The 21,885-nt window shown below is 38.7% G+C and overlaps 2 protein-coding genes across 3 annotated transcripts in view; one reads left to right on the top strand and one right to left on the bottom strand.

The window, feature by feature from the left end:
* The window catches only part of LOC122975305 (NACHT, LRR and PYD domains-containing protein 12-like), a 224,994-nt gene that overhangs the window by 140,611 nt on the left and 62,498 nt on the right, over positions 1 to 21,885 (bottom strand). The gene's annotated exons all lie outside the window — the stretch shown is intronic.
* On the top strand, positions 7,193 to 20,928 carry LOC122975311 (interferon gamma-like). Of its 2 annotated transcripts, XM_044343696.1 has the most exons (5): positions 7,193 to 7,503; positions 8,422 to 8,490; positions 11,578 to 11,829; positions 12,693 to 12,852; positions 20,919 to 20,928. In XM_044343696.1, the coding sequence occupies exons 1-4, from the start codon at positions 7,384 to 7,386 to the stop codon at positions 12,819 to 12,821; spliced, it is 570 nt and encodes a 189-aa protein (XP_044199631.1). In that variant the 5' UTR covers positions 7,193 to 7,383; the 3' UTR covers positions 12,822 to 12,852; positions 20,919 to 20,928. The 2 variants fall into 2 exon arrangements, with proteins under 2 accessions (XP_044199631.1, XP_044199630.1); XM_044343695.1 differs by lacking the exon at positions 20,919 to 20,928 and having other exon boundaries at positions 12,693 to 13,522.

A 21,885-nucleotide genomic window follows, 5' to 3' on the forward strand; every position in this document is an offset into this window, starting at 1 on the left:
TTAAAGGGGAAATTGCTTTTTGTGATTTTCTGTTGTTTATATACTGTTATAATGTCAGCTGTTAAACATGGTTCCAAAACTTGCTCCCTGAAAGTCAAAAGTCAGGGCTTCAACCTATTTTGAATGTTTTGTTTGTAATGCTACCTCTACTTCCTCCTTATGATGACATCAGATTGTTTGAGCATGCACACAAACCGCCGTCCGTCCCGTCGCTTTTGTTCCACAGGTTGCTCATGGTTCCACTCTCACATTTTGGATCGGATTCAGCTCCAACATGTACGGATGTATATGAGAAATTTATATTTCAAGTAAAGAAGCATAAAAAGAAGTGAAATCCTGCTACTATAGTTTGTTTATGTAGCCTCCGGAGCCGGTGGAAGCTTCCTGAAGCTGACCAATCAGAGCAGAGTGGGCTCATCAGGAGGCGGGGCCTTAAAGACACAGGAGCTAAAACGCCCTGTTTCAGACAGAGGCTGAACTGAGGGGCTACATAAAGAGCCAGTATAAGATAAATAAAGAATTTTTAACTGGAAATCATGCAAAGATATTCCAGTAGACCTGAAAATGTGCCTGACATGTCCTCTTTAAGCTTTGTTGCATTTTTGTGGTTAATCCAATTGAAAAGAAGAAGCAGAGGAATTCTCTCAACTCATAACGAACCATTTAATTCTTTAGTTTATCTGAAAACTTAGCATGGACTTAACTGGCAAAATGGCAGAACAAAACAATAAATAAAACAAAATTCAGTTTACAATATTCATATAACAAACTAACAAAGCAGCAGAAATTATGAAATCTACTAAAAACCATAAAAAATACAACATTCTGTTTAACAAATCAGCATCAACATTAAACACTACATGTTGGGTTTTGTTAATTTGATTTGGAAAATGTATTTTTTCTATAGCACGTTCAAAATGTGTCTGAAATTATATATATATATTTGTGACCAGCAATCTCAGCATCTACTTCACTGAAGTTAACTTTAATCTTTATATAAAAGGGAAAAACCCCAGCAATATTGACTTAGACTTAAGTACAAGTTCCTATGCATTTAATTATGATAATTTTCACTGACTTTCCTGAACTTATAATATCTGAATTATACTTTAAAACCAGTTTTTGAGTCAGATATCATGTGCAATGTGTGAAGGGATTTCCCCTCAAACCAAATTAGAGGATGGGGCTTTTCTTAGTCAGACAAGAGAAAAAATTATGTCAGCTGAAGAAAAAGGTCCAGGTTTTGAAAAACTGAATCATCAGATGAACATGAACAGAGTGATGTTTGGAAAAATCCATGTGTGTTCTTCTGTGAATCAGCTCATATTACCTCTCCAGTGCTTTAGTAAAGGCATCAAGTATGTTACTTCCATCTGAAAATAAATCTCAGATTGTCTAGATTTTCTGCATTTTTATGCGAAGGCAGCCTAGAACAGGAGAACTCTGTGTTTATGAATGAACTTTAGCTGTAGAGGCCATAGACTGTATATAAAGATGGACGTAGCAAGGTGTGATGTCACCCGTTGGTTTCATTGGAGCCGGTATGAAGCCCAGAGTTGCAGCTTAATGTTGGTGCCATCTTTTCCATTTGAAGCCAGGACCTTCCAAATAAGAAGTCCGGGGTGTTGCCTTTCATGCTCTGGAAACATGATTTGCTACCTCGGACCAAAACTAACACTAGCTTACTGTGAAAGCCAAGCAGTGCCCACTTGGGCTAACATTGTGGTAAAAGGCCAGGTATCATAATCAAGTAAAATTTAACTTAGTGAAATATTGTGACAATAGTCCGACTCAGTGTAAGTCCTGGAGTCTGGGAGAGCAGCAGGTGAACCAACTCTCAATCACAGCTGTCAATCAACGCCCACACAGAAGAAATCAGTGGCACACTTATTAGAGAGCCTGAATTTACAGATTGAGACCATAATGACTCATTGAAAAAAAAAGTTATCTTAGTATTTCTAGAGAGAAGTTGAGGCTTTTTGAATGAGAGTCAGTTGGAGTGTCGAGTGGCTGTCGGTGGCACTTTAAGGTTCTTCAGCCTCAAACCATGGTAGGTGCTGCTTGATAGAGATGTGAGCATTTGTAGATGACATGCAGTGTAGTGATGTGTATGTGTTTTCAGTCTGTCTGTCACCCTAATCTGATCTCTTCACTCACTGCAGTTCAGTGTTGTGAGGTTCATATAATGCAATGTGAAATAAAGGTGTGTGGGTCAAGAGTGGTCATTGTTTACATATTCATATTTAACCAAAACTCTGGGGCTGATCTGAAATGGACCCAGTCAGCCATTTGAGATGAATATTTTAAGCAAGAGGACAGAGAGGAGAATAATGATAATAGACACTAGCAAATCAATTGTTCGATTTTGTGTGTGTGTGTGTGTGTGTGTCTGATAGTTTAGTTTTACATCTTATTTAGGTATTTAAACATCATCAACCTTTTTTTTTTTTTACATCAGACATCACGTGTATATGTGTTGGAGGGACACATGACTTCGATATTTCTAAAATCCTGGTTACAGTCTTGTATGTTTGCACTGAAAATGGCTTTAGAGAACCTAAAAGTTGATGATAAACAACACTTGCAATAAATTATCATCAATAATAGCTGATAATAGATAAGTAATCTCTGATTTTTGAAGAAACTGAGGCTTTCAGAGCTTCAGTGGAACTGCAGCAGAAATTCAGCAGAAGATAATTAAACTTCAGGCAGGTACTTGAAAAGAAACGGCTGTGAATTCCTTAAAACAGAAACAAACTTCCACCTGCAAAACCTCTTCCTGTGTTTGTGTCTGTGTGAGTGAGTAGGGGATACCCATCTCTACCACCTGAATATCAACACAAAAATCCACCTGTTGCTCTTCCTGTTTTCTTGCATTTCTTCACTGTTTCCTGCTGAGCTCAGCACTCGATTCAATGTCTCAGCTCAGCCACCACATCAGTTGCCAGAATGTCAAAGGTCAGAGGACAATGGCCTGTAAGGTGGTTGTTTCTTATCAGCTGTATTGAGTGAATAATGATGATTGAGAAGAGATGGAAGAAATATTTCCAAAAACCACAGATAGCTGAAGTAGGCTACACAGTAAATGTATCTAAACCCCTTAGACTTTGGCACCTGTGATATTAAGAGTGCAGAAACCCCCCACTCATAACACATTCCTCCCTCAGCAATGTCAGATTTGGTTATTCTTTGGTGTAATTGCTTACTAGAGCTGTATTGCTTAGTTGATTGATTGGTTAGTCAACCAACAAAAATTCTCTGATTCAAGATTCCCAAATCTGGTTTCTTTGGTCCTCTATGACAGTAAACTGAATATCTTTGTGTTATGGACTGTGGGTCAGGACAAAACAAGACATTTGAGGATGTCACCTTGGGCCTTGGAAAACAGTTGACATTTTTCACCATTTTCTGACATTTTATACACCAAATGAGTAATCCATTCATTGGCTGCTGGGCTGACAACACATCTCTCTCATAGCAAGTGGCATACTCCCTCTTGTTTTTGTACAATAGTGTTGTACAGGAATTTCTCCTGGTGCTCCCAATGGCCAGTCTGATTCTGAGTGCAATGACCCATTCTGAGCGGCCCATGGTCGGGCAACCCTTCTGGCATTTGCCCAATTTCCAGATGGCCAATCCATCACTGGCGGCAAGCTAAAAAAGTTGGAAACTACGGATCAACAGGTACAGTAGGCTAAGTGAAAGCATTAAAAAAGTGACTAGTGGTCAAAGGAGCAGCTGTAAAGTGGTGGATACTTTTTTTTGAGCATCACAACCCCCGCGATATGACTAATTTCCCTGTCAGAATTTGATCTGTTTGATATTGGTCAGTTGGGTGCAAATCTGTGTATCAAAGCGCACCAAAGTGAGTGAATCCACTTAATGCAGCGATTCCATTGAAGTGAATTATTTTCACCACAAAATTTCACCATTTTAAATTCTGGTGTGACCGAGTTTTTAAAGTGGTTTTAGTTAACCAAACCTAACCACACCTCAAGAGTACTGAAATTGCTACAAACAAGTATTGTTGGAAAAATCAGATGAAAAATGTTGAATGTCTATAAATGTTCCTCCTGTAGTGCTGTTTGTTAACTGATCAGATGGACAGATGAAGTGTCATTCCCATGAATCCCAGCTTCTCCTCTCATTTACAATAAAACATTTTCTCTGAAGCACAGATCCTCAGGTTTCACTTTCTTTTAGATTTCTTTGATGCTTTATGCAGCAGGTTGTTTCCTGGCCTCCTCTATTCTGATATTTTCAGTGTTCCTGCTGCCCAAGAATTTGTTGGTTTCCTGACAATTATACAATTGTGTTTCTGTACATATAAATAGGTGTCTGTCATTGACAAGAAGAGCCCCACATGTAGTCTGTTTCCTTTAAACTAAACGTGGGACTGCTCACTTTGTGCGTTACTCAACACCTTACACCCAGTCAGGGTATCTGCTACATGACATAATTTCCTGTCCTCATCTCGCCTGTCTATGCTGTGCACCTTATAATAACTGTAAATAAAGTTTTAGTTTATCTGCAACTCTATGCAAGGTATCATCCTGTATGACGTGCTATTTCGGCAGTTCCCTACCTTTTTGACATACCACCACAGTCCTATCAGATGAGCTCCAGTACCCCTTCACCTGCACCACTCAAATATGTTATTAAGAATGGATAAACTAGATGTTATTTAACACTATTCCTCCTCCATAACTGACCATAAAAGAGGATATTGTTACAATACTTTTTATATAATCCCCATGTATCCATTGGCCATTAGCCAACTTTTTCAACTATTTGTTATTGATTACTTTTAGCTAACTAAACTATCCATCTGTATTTTCAACTGTTTATTCATTACTTTTAGCTATTTTATATTCAAACTAACTAATGTTGTTTTTTGTTTTTTATTTTATTCATACTTATAGCATCATCATTACTCACTTTGTTTTTGGATTTGTTATAGAATATGCACTACAATAAGTCAGGAAACATGAGCTACTCATGAAGTTGCTGAATTAACTAATTAGTTTGAGTTTATTGTACACAGTATGGTCTATAATCATCGCTGGTCTGTATAAAAGTGCTGTTTGCTGGTGTTTTTGTTGTCAAATGAAGCCTAAAGCAGGATTAGATCTTTGCTGTAATTGCAATAGCTAGTGATGAAACAGACTGGCTTCACTGTGTGGAATGAACTATGTATGAAGGGACATTGACAAGAAGTGTGGACATAACAGTAGCTGCTCATTATATCAATGACTTTTACTTTATTTCTTTTTTAATTATCTCAGCAGTTTAGCAGGGATTGTTCACAGGTGAATAGATACCTAGACTGAGTTAGCTGAAAACATATTCAACTATATTTAGACATGCATACAACTGAGTAGGGGTACAGGTACAAGTAGTACCCTTTATTCCAATGATATTAAAGAAAATGGCCCCATTTATAACTGCTGTTTGTCCAGTCAGACAACTGAAACATGTCCTGTGTTTACATTGAGTTAAAGCTGCATTAATAGAGTTTTTGGCCAATTAGGGAGAGCAGATAAAGCTAAAAATACAGCAATGACATACTATCATCTAATAAGGTTTTTTTTCACATGTCCAGCAGACGTGATCTTCCCATTGGAGTTGTGTTTGTATTCACCCGAGACTGGACCAGACGGTAAATTTGGCATGAAACCAAAACTAGGAGCTAAAAGAGGCACAAAAGCTCAGTAGCACTGCAGAGTTGGTGATAATCCTGTGTGGGTTTGTCACTGATAATGTTATTACGTCACATTTTACATAGTGTGATGTGGTAGTTCATGCATCTCTAATGATAAAAGATCGCGGTTTCTACATGCTGTGGCTTTGTTGTGTTTCAGTAGAACACCAGTAGAACCTTCCATGTCTTCAGTGGTCTCTAATGGCTTCAGTAGCTCCTCAATGCAAATTCATTGCACATCAAAATTTCCCATTAAACCACAAATTGCCCACATTTTGCAATGCTTTCCAGTATGTTAAAACAACCATTGGTTTATTTTGACTCAATACTCACCCCAACAAATGTACTGTCCTTTTTATCCAGCTGTTTTAGGAAATTATGGAGTTTTGTTGAATTGAACTACATTATTTTTAGTCTCTATAAATAGATATCTGCATATGAATGCAGAATCTGTAGGCAACGGGACAAGATTTTAGTACCAGAAGCATTCTGGTTTCCGTTTGTAGTCCAAATAGTATTGACCAATCATATTTGAGTGGGCTTTGGGTGCATGCAGGTAAACAGTCCGTGTGAAAGCAAAAGAGGTGTAACGCATTGGCTGAAATGCAATCTCGGAATCCGTCAGCTATTGTCTAAGGATGATTTAGCTTTTTATAAGCTTTTTTTAAATCTTCATTCATATGCATATATCTGTTTATACAGATTGGCCGAAACCTCAACTTGCTAATCAGACTGTAAATGATGGCTGCGGACGGAAACGGAGGTCTTGACCTGGATATTCATTACCCATTATCCATTATCCGGATAACCATTGGCTACACTGGAAGGCCCAAAATATTGGCTGTTGTTGAAATTATGGAGCCTTTGTTTAAAATTAAACTACATATCTATGAGCCATTTTTTAAGATATATGCCTTCAGTGGGCTGACAATGTTTCAGTGGTTTCTAATGGCTTCAATAGTACCTTAAAATACTTTGATGCAAAAACAAGCCATTATCTGTAACCTTTAGAGTTCCTAATAAAACCACAGATACAATAGATTGCTAAGAGTTTGTAATGGTTTCCATTGCGTTTCTACAGGATCTTGCGATTTCCAACGCATGCTGCAGCGTAGTGGTTTCCAATGACTTCAACTAGAACCTCAATGCACTGCATTGGGTTGTATGCACATACAGGCCTTTACAAGAAACCATTAGATCTCCCATTATGACCATTAAAACTAACCTTAAAAGTGAGTTATTTGAAATTCAGTAGGAGCAGATGATTTGTGTTTGACATGCATGAGCGGGTAGACCCCTCACCCACTTCTATGAAGTTTGGTGATTTAAAGGAAACTGCACAACCACAGTTTTCACACCTAGATCATCAGTGCATCACACTCTCTCTCTCCCCTGTGTGTGTCTATGTCTCTCTGCCACTTTGACTCTCTCTCTCTCTGAGTTATAAATAAATGCTTTCATGACAACTCAAACAGTTTGAGCCAACTTCAGGGCAAGAAACACACGACTGTCAGTCAGCCAGTCAGACAGACTATCAGACAGGTCTTTGGTGAGCCTGTCTCCGTTTTTGGCATCGCTCCAACAGGGATTGAAATCCGACAGTCACACCGGGCCCGGACAGGCTTAGGAATTGAACCGGCGACCACAGTGCAGGTGTATTACGAGCATCAGGTGTTGAGACCATGGTAACCACATCGAGGGCAGTGGTCTGTCTGTTTGTCTGGCTGTCTGTTTGTCAGGTCAGAGGCGCTTACATCTCCGAGAAGATGAATGAAACCATCCGGAACCTCCTGCAGTACTATGTGAGTACAGCAAGTACTACTACTGTTATACTACTGATGCTGTTATGTTACTACTGGCATAATCAGTAGTTTTAGCACTGATACTACAGATACAAGCTCTCTGTTTTCTCCTCCTGTGACTTTCTCACTCTGATGCTCTCACCACAAACACACACATGTACACACGCACACCTTTGCATTCATTGTATGCCTAAAGGACTACTCTGGTGTTTTTTGTTTGTTGTTGTTGTTGTTTTTATCATTTTAGTCAATTAACTACACACATCATATCACTATCATAGATTAAGTTAAGTTAGTTGAGTTAGTCAACTTGTAAAATAAAGTGTAAATCATATTGTAAAGTGATGATGTAGTGGACAACAGGGCCACTGTCTTTGATGGTGCATTCAGGGACAATCCAACACCAGATATTTCAAAGTTAGCTGCTAAAATGCAAGAAAAGACCAAATTAGAGTTTGGTTATTCTTTGATTATTTGTTTGTTTTTTCATTACCTGATAACAGAGCTTGTCTCAAATGTCAGACTGTCCATGAAGGCACCACTAACATGGACAAACAACAAAAACATTCACAAAGTTTTTGTTTAATTATTGATTGTGTTGAAGTCATTTTTTAACAACATAACTTGTCTCCATTTGGTGCTATACAACATTTCACATTATTTCACTTTATCTTTTTCACATTTATGTTTGATGTTTGTTTATGTTTATGTTTTGTCTTTAGCATTAGACTTTTTGACAAAATAGCTCATCAGTTAAATGCTTGGCCACAGATGGCTGTCCTTGATGACACCAATAAGAACAGTTCTCTTAAAGTTTACATGATTTATATTTAATTAATGATAATTAATAACTAAAAACGAAAAATGTTTCTTTTACGTCAAACATGAGCTGAACAAGCTTTGTCTTTGTCTTTGCAGAACATTTCCAATGCTCAGAGGTATGACGGGAATCCTGTCTTCCGCAGAGAACTGATTGGAGGCGTGGAGGTAAATAGAAGTCAATTTCTTCATCGGACCACTTTAGCTGCTATGAATCTAAAACTCCAGCCATGGTCTTAACCATAACCTGAAGTGAACATTTCAGTGGAAAATATGTTTAGCTGTTCTCTCGAGAGTTAGATGAGCAGATTGATTGGCAGAGGTAGAGCGGGTCGTCCACTAATCGGAAGATCGGCGGCTTGATTCCTGGCTCCTCCAGTCTGCATGTCAAAGTGTCCTTCTGCATCCTCCTGATGGCTGTACCATCAGTGTATGGATGTGTGTGGTTAGTTCCCACGGTGGGGCAGGCTGGGACATTGCATGGTAGCCCCTGTGCCCATTCAGCGTGTGAATGAGTGAATGTGTCTTTTAGTGTAAAATTGCTTTGAGTGGTCGGAAGACTAGAAAGGTGCTATACAAGTACAGTCCATTTACCATTTAGATTGACATCAATCTAATGCCTATGCGTTAAGTACAGAGCTGAACTAAGGACATGGTTAGCCTAGCTTAGCATAAAGACTGGAAGCAGGGGGAAACAGCGAGCCTGGCTCTGTCTAAAATTTTTTTTAAAAACCCATCAACACTTCTGAAACTCACTAATTTTAACATGTTGTATCTCGTAAAAGAAATGTAAAACAAACAATTTGAGGTTTTAAGGGGAGTTATATGGTGGAACTATTTCTTGACAGACAACAGTGTATCTATCCGCCCAGTACTTCGATAAAGTGTCTCCAGTTGCCAGACAGGGTTGGTGGGCTCAGGTTGTGGTCTCTGTACAGGCACATTGTTACCAAACATGGCATCCTAACTAACCTAACTAAGGCTCCGGCTGTTGTTGGCCAAGAAATAGTTCTAGCAGTAACTCCCCCTCAAACCACAAATTGTGATTTTTTACATTTCAGACATTATGGATTAAACAAATGTGTTAATTAGGGAGCTTTAGGGGTGTTGGTGGGTCTATTTTTGAACTTTAAAGAGAGCCAGGCTAGCTGTTTCACCCTGCTTCCAGTCTATATGCTAAGCTAACCATGTCTTGACTCCAGCTCTGTACATAACACACAGACATGGAATTGATATCAATCTTCTCATCTCATTCTCAAAAAGCATTCACATTTCCCAAAATGTTGAGCTCATTTGGTGCAGTTTGTTGTTGATGCACAGCTTGGGAGACATAGCTCAGGGCAGAAAATACCAGATTTTCACAGAGCCTGGCACATAAAAGTGCATTAGGTTGATTCAGGATGTTTCGTGTTTAGAAAAAGTGCTTAAGTCTGTGATAAGTTGCACAATAATTCAAAGTTTACTAGGAGGTGTTATAGTGCTGTTACTTTAGGATGCTTTCCATGTTCTCCTGTTGAGCTCCTCTGTCTAAACACTGAGTCAGCAGCTTTCTTCAGGTTTCTGTATTTGACAGTGATGTCTGACACTGTGATCAGCTTCTTTATCACACTGGAGTTTGTGTTGAGGTTTTGTGGGGTTTTTTCCTGCTGGCTGTGCATTGTGCAACCTTTGTGCAACACTTATCAGGCTCCAAATGAAACTTTCACTCTTCACCAACAATGATGCAAAGCCACTTCATGGTTGGTTTCAAGTACTGAGCACCAGAACAACTGAGATGAACCACTAAATACAGACCAAAGAATCTTTACATGTTAAATTCTGCAGCAATTGAGTTGGTTGTTGCTATTTGTGAAGTTATTATGTATGGTTTACATGATAAAATAGAAATAAGTTCAGGTTTAGATCTAAAAATTTAAACTGGAAGGGCAATTTAAGTGTTTTTGTTTGTTGTTTTTGTATTTTTGCCATTTAAGTTTCCTAGTTTTCTCTTCCATGATGTCCTCAGCCAAACAGATGATTAGATAACAATTTAAAGATAACCAGGAATTAGACTGAGTGCATTTCAAAGAAAATAATGTCAGTCATCAGTTTAGAGAGGTAAAAACCTCTCTAAACTGCTATACAAAGTATTAGGTATCCAGTTAAGTTGGGCAAATTGTGACTGTGTGTTGGTACAGTCATCTGAGCTCTGGCATCAGATGATCAAACATGAGCTGGCTCTACCTTGACAAGATTTTGCAGGTGTGAACTTTTGTAACCAAATTGCAGCATTTGGATCAGCTTTATCTTAGCCCAACAGTGGCCTGAATTTGGCACACTAGATTGATGATGAATGACATGTTTTCTGTCTTTCCTTGTGTCCTAAAAATTGGAAAAAAAAATAGCTTAGACAAGGCTGTTGCCAGCAAATCTGACATGAATGCCAAAAAAAGGTAATTTCTATATTTAGGTGTTGATAGTTGTACACTGGAAGCAGAGTCTGCAAGTATTGTTGTCATAATTTAGTTCCAGAGAATTACTGAAAGTGGTATGTAGCAGGCTTAAGGCCACCCACCTCACACACCCCTTTGGGTTTCCCCATTTTGTACTTCCTTCACTGCAGCACTACAGGTGTTACCGTTTCATCATTTTGAATTTTTCCAAAAATTCAAAACCCACATCAGACTCATCTGGGGTGAAACTCCTTTTTTAAGTAACAGTTAACCACTCATATCATCACTGTTCAGTGAAAATTCATTTTGTTTTTGTAGCTCCTAAAATCTGACATGGTTTTTAACAAAATAATAATAATATCTTCGAGATGCATCTTGAATTTTGGACCAAAATGGAAAAAAAAAATGTCAGACTTGTTGACCTGTGAACTCTTTGAATTCTTGCATCCAAATGAGGTTTAAACCTTTTAGCAATGCATGTTTAACAGTCAAGTGACCTTCCCCTTTAAGGCCTACTCTAGTCTTAAGTTAACTTGTGTGTGGGGGGGAAACCACACAGTTTTTCCACTGTGTGAAAGGTTTTCAACACATTGAGGCTGTTACAAGTCAAGCAGAGAGAAAAGCAACTCATCTTTTATTTAAAGGACTATACCATTGCTTTTACAAGCAAGTCATGTGTACTCTTTGATTGATTCCCTACCTTCCAAGCAACCTTTGGGTTCAGTTTATTTCTATTAAAATCCACTTGCAGAGACTTGAAATTTGGTGCAGAAACAAAACACTCTCTCTAATATCTCTCTGTGTGTGTGTCTCTTTTTTTTAGGAAAATATGGTGTTAATGGGTGGTGTTTTGGACACCTATGAAAAGCTGTTTCATCACATGTTGAAGAATCTGCCAACTCCAAGTCCCCAGCTAGCCACCTCTGGTACTGCCAGTAATGCCGAGAAAGGAGCAGACAGCGATGTCAAGACGGCGCTAGAATACCTCTTGAAAATGGTCGGAGACCTGAAGAAATCCCATTACCAAAAGCAGGGGACGCTTCTGAAGAGACTGCATGACATCAGTCACATCAAGGTAGAGAGACTTAAACTTATACTGAGAGAGAGAGAGAGAGAGAGAGAGAGAGAGAGAGAGAGAGAGAGAGAGAGAGAAGCTATGGGTAAGGAGTGTTATGATAGGTTTATGTAGGGCTCACCAATGGCCTCTGTGGGGCATAAAGTGAGGCTTAAGGAAGACTATTGAGGACTTACAGAGGGTTTGTGTTTATAGAGGCCTTAAAGTATGACTCATCATATGTTCATGCAGGTCCTACAGAGGGCTTTAAATAAGGCTCATAGAAAAGCCATGCAGTGCTAATGGAGGACTTATCTATGGCCTGAAGTAAGACTTTTGGAAGGTTTAAGAAGGGATTTTGGAGGACTCGTTCAAGTCTTAAAGTAAGGTCTGAGGGATTATTTAGGGTATACAGAGGGCTTATGCAGAGCTTCAAGTGAGGCTTTAAGAGGGTTTAAGTTGGTCTTCAGAGGGTTTATACAGGGCTTGAAGTAAGGCTTAAATTAACAAGTATGTAGGGCATACCAAGAGCCTACAAAGGCCTGAAAGTAACGCTTATTGAGGGTTTATGTAGGCCTTATGTGGGGCTTATGCAGGATTAATGTAGGGCTCCTGGAGCGTTTTTGTAAGGTCTAAAGTAAGACAAACCCACATAAACCCTACCTTACTTATTTGGAAACCTCATGAACGGCTTCATAAAGGTTTCCTATTGAAGCCTTAAGAGGAAAAAAAGGATTATGGAAGGCTTTCTAAAGGTTAAATGTGAGGTGGAAATGTGATGTGTAATTATTAATTATTGTGGTTGTGTACTTTAACCAGATTTCATAAATTCAACATGTTAACTTGTTAAGGTGATTGTAAAATTTACCTCCCTGTCTCTTCAGATGGAAGAACGGGTCATCCAGAGCAAAGCATTGGGGGAGCTGACTTGGTTTTTTGAGGAGGCGCACTCACTGCAGCACAAGAGGAAGCGACGGCACGCACGGAGGGTCAAAACATACCGGAGAGCCTGAGACTTCCACAGTGACATCAATGATGACAACAGTCGTCAAAAACAGAAAACAACAATGCATAATATGTTATGAAAATTGATCAAATAACATCATGAGAAACAGTATATCAAAAATATTCTAACTGCAACCAATGTGCCTATTTTTAAAAACAATTTTGTGAGAGTAAATTATTAAGTAATTATTTAATAGATTATAAAATGTTTATTAATATGTAACAGTGAACCAGCAGCCTAAGCCTAGTAAATATTGTAGTTTTGCTAAATTTATATATTATTTAAGGAAGTTTGGTGCTCAATACTTGAAAACAGCCTTGTGGTTTGATCCTGTAAATGTTCATCACTACAGGATCCAGAGAGCTAATTACATGGAGTTTAACTTACTTTATCAATATCACAATTTCTATTTGTTTATAAACTGCAGATGATGTAATGCAGATGATTTAATGCTCAGAAAATCTACTAGATACAAAATTTTGATTTACAAAAATCAAGTTAGTTATAATAATTATTTTAGGTAAATCAAGTGTTTTTTTTTTCTTTTTTAGTATTTATCAAATGCACAACAAAAAATAATCAACAAAGAGGGAAAAGGATCAGCTACTGCAAGGCAAAAACTTTGATATTTATTTAATTTTTCTTATGAAATTCCTCCTCAATGCGCTCTGATTGGATGGTGGTGGAGAGGTGGGTGGTGCCAGACTGACAGGCTCCTGGTAGAAGCACATATGAAATTCATACTTCACATGTGAAATGTCTGAAAACTTGTTTGAAAACCACCATGTCTGTATGTGAATTTCTCAGATGCTAATTGTGTTTTACATGGAATATCACATGTGAAATCTGCACATGTGAGATACCTGAAAATCACATATACATGCAACATATGTATCACATGTGAAATGTTCAAAAACCACAAGTGCCTTTATGTGAAATTGCTCATGGGATAAACATATGAAATATGTTATACACATGGCAAATTCACATATACATGTACATCAAGAGAATTCAAATCTCTCTGATTGGATATTTTTTTACTGCAAAACTCACTTTCTCTTGGAAAGTTTGCAGTCACTGCAGAAACTGCCCACCAACTTCTCCACTGTACCGCCTAAACAAAGTGATGATAATGTTTACAGTACACACAAAGTACACCATACTTCAATGTACTTCAAGTCCAAGTACTTCACTGTAGTACATTTACTCTGTTGCTGAGGTTCAAGTACTACTGCTCAGGGGATTTTATATTCTACTGACATTTAATGAGTTTATATATTTATTTTTGTATTTAAAGTGTTAATTTAATACTGGAATTATATTGTTGTGACTGATTGTTATTTATTATGTATTTATTGATTGGCACATGCAACTGAATAAAACATGAGTTTTATCTCTACTAGTTTTTGTTGTTGATTTGTTGTGCCAATTAAAGTTTATCTCTGAGTCCATGATTACACCAAGATTTCCAAGACTTTGTTTTTGGTTTTTAAAGACAGAGAGAAAAGCACAGCACTGACTCTCTGTCTTTCTAACTGAGCAGCAAAGACAGTTATATCTGTCTGCATTTAGCTCAGTGACTTAACAGTCTCACCTTAGAAGCACAGCGCAAGTCTCTTTGCTATTTTAAGATCGATGCAATTGTCATTTTCCTGTCCAGTGCCCACGTTGTTAAAATAGCAATGGCACTTGCGCCCATCAGTGCACCCATGGGCATGTTGGTCTAAAAGTAAGGTGTGGTCAGGCACATTGTTGGCGCATTGCTATCTTGAGGCAGCAGAGAGCGATTGCGCTATTGACCAACAAAAACCTGGTCTTAAGTCAATGGCGCAGTGTTTCTATGTTATTTTAAAGGCACATTATCAAGACAGTAATATGCACCTACACAGGCACAACATACACTCTGCTTGTTACACACACAGGACGCGCAACAGTGCACAAACATGCAAAAGGTAACAAATAAAAGGATTACAATGTGAAAGATTATTATTGTGTATATTAGTGTATTTTAAAAAATAAATGTCATAATGCTTAGTCATAATATTTATCAGAATTAACTAATCGCAGTAATGACGGATGAAACTGTTTAATTATTTGACCAAATCGTGGCAATACATGTAGGTATTTAAACAGACGGACAACAACAGATCAGACACAGATCGACTTTCCTGCTGCATCAATACATGATGACATGAGGAAATAAATGAGGTGAAAACAATGATTAAATTAACGAAGGAAATAAATCTGGACAGCTTCTAGCTGCTGCCAGCAGCCGGATCAGCACTTTGGAGAGCTGATCAAGTCCTGATAACTGTGTTGATGATTCTTTACATGGTTAAAATTAATGATTTAATTTTTGAATAATATTTAACAAATATTCTTTAATATTTTTGAGATTACAGTGATCAGGTTTCCATACTTTCAACAATTAAAACCCTACTGATTTGACCTGTTACTCCATGACTGAAGGAAACGATTTTAAAGAAACCAAAGCTGTAATTAAAAAAAATAAACCTTTTCAAAAACCAAAAAAAAATAAATTTGCAACAAATTAATGAACAGGATCTTAAACTGGTGGTCTGTGGCTGACCACAGGGGGGTCCAGGAGCAGCAGAGGCCAATGTGCTCGTTATGGATTGTGCACTTTCCCTTTGTGCACGATCAGATCCGTTGCCTCTGCAGAGAAGCGCTCATTCTTACTACTTGGCAAATGCACCATCATAATAGCAATCCACCAAGGTGCAAGCGCACCTGGCTCTTAAAGGGAATGGGAGATGACACTGTGATTGGTTTATTGCATGTTACACCGAAAACACACCAATGATTAATAAGGAGACTATGGACAATCCCTTTGAACCATGTGCCTGGCGCATTGACCATTTTTCTGCCGTTAAAATAGCAAAAGTGGATTTGGACTCACCCTAAATGCAATTGCGCCATGCACTTCAGACCGTGCGCTTTAGATCATTAAAATAGGGCCCCATGTGTTCCTATCAACAGCTCCAGAATAACTACTAAATCTACCTTGAGGTGATATTGTCTTGTGGACTGCTGCTGTCAAAGGTCAGGAATGAACTTTGAAACTCACTTCTTGATTTGTTCAATTCACAGGACTGTAGATTCTTGGCAACACAGCGAAATACATTTGGGTGTTGTCTGCATAAAATATCACTGGAGATTTTATTGTGTGTTTATATTTTATGTATAATTTGTTTTGTATGATGAAAGCATGTAAATGTAAGATAAAAGAGGCTAATGACTGAGCCTACGGGAACTTCACTAGCATGTTATCTTGGAGAGTACAATTAGATTAGGTTCAACTTTATTGTCATTGCATGCAGTAGGTGCCAGTACAACGAAATACAGTTAGCATCCAACCAGAGCTAGCAATAGCAAGTGCCTAGATATAAGTAGATAAATAGGATAGAGTAAACAAAATAAAGTGTGTGTATGTAGCAGCAGTGCTGGTGTGCAAATGAACAGTGCAAAGTTTGATGTAATGCAGGTTCTGAGGTGCAGAAAATAGTGCAACAAGACAAGAGATGTTATGACTGATATAAATGATGGTCAAAACTATAACATAGAAAGTTGTTGTAAACTATAGTATAGTTGTAAACTATAATTATCATCTAATTACTTTAGGAAGTTTTCATAATCAAATGCTCAGTGGTGTCTGCTTTACACAGAACTACTCTCTGGAGACTGAAAAGATCATTGCTGTTATTAGTCTTTGGAACTGTTTCTAAACAAACTAAGATGACCAAACTCTTCATAATGAAACAACATATTACCCAGTGCAGCAATGTGGCTCATTGGTGAGTTTTTATTAGTTTTTGGACAACAACGGAGGTCTACGGCACAGAGGAATAAGATATATCAGGCTTTGATACACACACAATACTTTTTAGTAGATCAGTTTATTGTTGATTTGGCTTTGCATATGAGATTTGTTGACAAGAAGAAAAATATATAAAATTGCCAGCCTTATCCTTGTCCTTATTTACCAGAGAGTCTGCAGAGGTGTTTACACACACAGTCAGCTCTCATGTGCTGCTGTCAGGTCTCACTAGTTTCTTTACATAGGCCTTGTTTACACCTGGCATTAACATCCATCTTGGGTGATGTGATTACAAGTGGACAGCTCTAAGTACAGGTGTGAATGCACCTAAGACGCATTGAGGACACATTGAGATCTGATCACTCAGACCACATTAGGAGGTGGTCTGGGCCGCATGTGGCCACATTTATTTAGCAGTGTAAACACAGTGTGTTCTGGGCCACATTGAAGGACCACCTGCTCAACTAACGTCCTCTTTTTTCCGGCAGACTACGCACAGGAATTGCACTGCTGCCACCCTCCGTCCAAAGCTGTTCAACTTGTTTGATAACAGGATAAAGAAATGCATTATTTTGTTTTTCTATTTTTCATGTGAATAAAAAAACATAATTCCTGTTTTTTCCTTTATTTTTCTCATCCCCTAACCTGTTTTCCTCATCTAATTGACAGTTTGACTAGGAATTAAACCATTCTTTTTTCGCTTGTCTGTCTAAAATATATTTCAGAAGCTAAACGTTGCTGACCTATTGGATGTATAGAAGAACACAGAACATTAATTATTATTAGATCCTGTCAGTGTGTCGGAGATTTGAATAATGAAGTTATGCTGCTGTGCCTCGCTGCATATAACTATATTTGTTACATATGTTTATGTTCAGACACGGCACTAAAGTAAATCAATAGGATGGGCATTTGACTTTTGTGAGGGGGCACAATGCATTGTATATTTATTTATCCTGTTATCAAACAAGTTGAACACAGCTTAAGATGGAGCGAACCCCCGGTCCTCCCACCGGTTAAAAACAACAACGAATTTGTTCTTTGCAAACGGAAATGATGTCCGTGTTTATCTGCATATAGAACGGGGAAGTGAGATCCAATCACAAGTGGTCACTCAAGATGCATGTGGAGATGCATGTTAATGCCAAGTGTAAACAGATGTACTTAAAGCTGTCCACTTGTGATCAGATCACCCAAGACGCATGTTAATGCCAGGTGTAAACAGGGCCTCAGACTGCATTCGGAGGTGGTCTGGGCCACCAGGACCGCCTACTCAACTGACATCCTCTATATTCTCGCAGACTAGGTACAGGAATTGAATTGCTGCCTCTTGTGTTCAACTTGTTTGATAACAGGATAAAGAAATGCATTATTTTGTTTTTCCATTTTTCATGTGAATTAAAAAAATGTAAACACCAAATGTGCACTAATCCACCGCTGAAAATAGTCTCCAACAAATGCACTATTTTGTCCTGTTTGTTTGCTAAAAACTACAGTGTCCAGCTGTTTTAGGAAATTACAGAACCTTTTTAAAAATGAAACTATGTATTTGGCAGCTGTTTTGGCAGACAGAGTAAGAAAATCAGAAAGTAGGTAAAGGTAAGAGGAAATCCAGGTCTCACATCTCTACAACAACATACTATAGGTCAAGTAGAGTTAAATCAACAAGGTTATGCAGGGTTTTTGTGCCTTTGTTGTGGGTTGTGGACGGTGTTGTACTGAAGCTCCAAACTGTGTGTTGCATCTCTGAAAAATGTACTATTCCTTTTTTTAAAAAAAAGCATTCATATTTCTCTTTGTCATCTACAAGGTTGATACGGTTTGTGAAGTCCCTTTAAGATTGTTCACTGACCACACACAAATACTGCATCTGCGCTGCAGCTCCAGCTGCTGTGGGGAAGCACAGCGTCAGTTCTTAGAAGTCACAACCTCACAAACACACAGAGCCACCAGGGTGCATTGTGGGTATGGGCTGCAGTTACTGTAAAATACGGCCACCTGCCTTTTACCAGAATGGATGTCACAGGAAGTGACATCACAGCTGTGGGGTGGAGGGAGAGTGGGGGTCTGGTTTGTTGTAGCTGCAGAAATGCCCCAACCCACCCATCTGCCTGCAGAAGATCTCTGAGCTTCAGTGCAACACAGACTGCAAGATTAAAACTGAAAATAGCACAAATGCACAAATAACAAGATGCAAAATAAGATTAAGTAAGTAACCCACTGAGTTACAGTTACACTGTGACTGAAAGACAGATAAACTTTTTTCAGTCACTCAGACTCTCAGATGCTGCTGTTGGTTAAAAAAAAACAGCAGCTGAACGTCACTATTTAACTGACACCAAAGTTGAAGAGAGGCTGTCTGACTCCTCTCCAAGGCTTCCTGCCACAGCAGCTCCACACTGACTCTCCTCTGCACAGATATTATACTCAATACTGCAGCACACTACACAAAAATATTATAAGAAACCATCAATTAAAGCCTGAGATGCAGGTTAGGTTCAGGTGGTAGATACTCAATGATCAGGAACCATTTATTAAATGTTTGTGTAATGCCTATAAATGCTAAATAGGGGGACTTCAACTTGCATTAACTGATGTTTTGTACACTAGTTTTTATCAGAAACAAGTAGTGAGCACAACAATGACATATCATTAGCTTTTAAATTGATATGTTGAATTTGTTAGGCAACAGTTGCTTATTTCCACATCCAGCAGTTACGGAGCAACATTATCATTCATTTGGAGTCGTGTTTCTGTCCACCTGGTGAATGTAAGTCCAATATTCACTCTCTTTTAGCTCTGTTTTTGCTCTCTACCAACTCCTGAGGGAAATGTCTGGCTCTTTAGCTGCTAAATGCCCCACTATGTTCACCAGCTAGTCTACAGCTAACTGTGTCTGTTTGCTGTTTGTTGCTGAGCAGGTAGTGTACAGTGGCTTTTTAGAGCTTTTACTCTGAAAACAGCTGCCTGCTGCGGCCCAAAAGGACACTATGAGAGTGCTGAGAGTGAACCAAAACAATAAAGTTGCAGCCAGACAGATAAACAATGAGCTGAAGTGAGAGCTGACAGCAGCACATTAGGGCTCACTGTGTGTGTTAACACCTCTGCAGACTCTGTGATAGATATTCACACTTTAAATGGTAAGGCTGGCAATTTTCTATAAAGCTATAAAGCTCCTTACAGCTGAGGGAAGCTGCAGAGTCATTGATAAATCTCTGTAGGTTCATCACTATGAGCCACGAACAACACATTACACACTGTCATCTCATACAGTATTATTATAAAAATACTGAATATAGCAGCTTTAAAGTAGGAGGATAAGCACCAACCCAGCAATCCAGCCATAAATAATCTGTACATTATTTATTAACTATTATTACAATAAAATAAATAGCTAATCTTTTACAAAGCATTTCTTAGTAGAAAGTGGTTGTCTGGGGGTTTTAGATGACATGCTGGCTGTTATAAATGATTATATGACACCGACTCTCTGAATGGACTTCCCTTTGCCTTTAACCACATGTTTCTGCTGCAGTGTAGGGAGGGGGCAAACTACTGCCGAGGTAAGGGACACTTTCAGCAGGACAGCAATGGAAACCATGACAACACTGAGAGAGAAACTGGGAGCCGACTGTCACCCCCCACTTCTGTTTCTGTGGCGGCTCCATCAGTGTGTGTTCATGTGTGTGTAGGTTTCAGTGTGAGTCAGCATGTTGCAGATGCTATTGCAGTAGAAGGGAAATGAGTTTTTGCATGTCTATAAATGACAGATAATATTCTGACTGAATGAGCTCACAGCTCAGCACTGACGCCGCTGCAAACAGTCTGCAGGAAGACGTTTGATGGAGTGACAGTACATCATTAAATGTGGAATATTCAATCATCTCCCCTGTTCATACTGGCTATTAAAAGATCCCCTTAAAATGTGCTTTCAATGTAAGTGATGGGAGCCAAAATCCACAGTGTGTCCTGACTGTTATTTTACTTGACTGAAGACCAAAACATTGATAATAAAATGAGTGCAAATCATCTACAGTGTGTGGGATTTCTTTTTAATCAGATTTTTTATTGAAAAAGATCATATAGCAAGAAAAAGCTCAGTCAAATTGAAGTCAAAAATCACTTCACTTGTGTGTCTTTTATTGTTCACATTATCAACAGGAAATTCCTGACACACACAAACACACTGATTCACAGATCTCTATCAAATCTAACCACTGAAAGAAGATAAAATGATGATACTTGAGAAATTACAGAGAAAGACAGACAGAAAAACAGGAGGTGTTCAAATTTTCATAAACCGATTTACTGTGTCTGAAGTCTGCCCGTGATCATAGACTGTAAACAATGATGGATGTAGCCACTGTGACGTCAGCCATTAGTTTGTGGACTCTGTGTTTTGAAGCCTTGCATTTGCATTTTGACCGTTGCCATCTTGGATTTTTGGAGCCAGAGATGACCATTTGGACAAGAAGGTGGAGCTGACCCTAATGCTAGCTGCTAGCCCGGTTAGCAGAGTGCAATAACAATAACAGCAGCAATAGCAGTAGCGATAGCCAGGGAAAGATGCCAACAGTACTGCGAAGGACCGCGAAGGCTCGGCCTGCAACCCAGGGTTTCCTGCGAGATGAGAAAAAACAAAAAACTCTGGGGAAGAAGCAAAGTTAGTGACATGCATTGATGTTACACGAATGCATATGGATGGAGAGGAGGAGGAGGAGAGAGGAGCTCAGTGCATCATAGGAAGTCCCCCAGCAGTCTAGGCCTATAGCAGCATAACTAAGGGCTGATCCAAGGTGAGCCTGGTCGGCCCTAACTATAAGCTTTATCAAAAAGGAAAGTTTAAGCCTACTCTTAAACATAGAGAGGGTGTCTGGAATCTGGAGAGACCAAAACTATTTTTTGTAGCAGGCTGTAAACATGTTTATTTCTGCTGTAAAGTTGAGCATTTTAACATGGGGGTCTATGGGGATTGACTCGCTTTTGGAGTCTCAAGTGGCCATTTGAGGAACTGCAGTTTTTGGCTTCATTTTTCTGGCCTGGAGGTTGCTGCTTGTCTGTGCCATTTGACCCACCCCCATGGTATCAAGCTGGAAGGTGTTTCAGAGATTATCATCATGGTGAAACGTACATCGGGTACATGTGAAAATATGATAATATGTGTATTTATTCGAGTGAGCAGGCTCTGTTAAAGACATGTGTTCATAAAAAGATGATTCAGGCGTTTTATGTT

The sequence above is a fragment of the Thunnus albacares genome, chromosome 23 (assembly GCF_914725855.1).
Source record: "Thunnus albacares chromosome 23, fThuAlb1.1, whole genome shotgun sequence".
NCBI classification, from domain to species: domain Eukaryota; kingdom Metazoa; phylum Chordata; class Actinopteri; order Scombriformes; family Scombridae; genus Thunnus; species Thunnus albacares.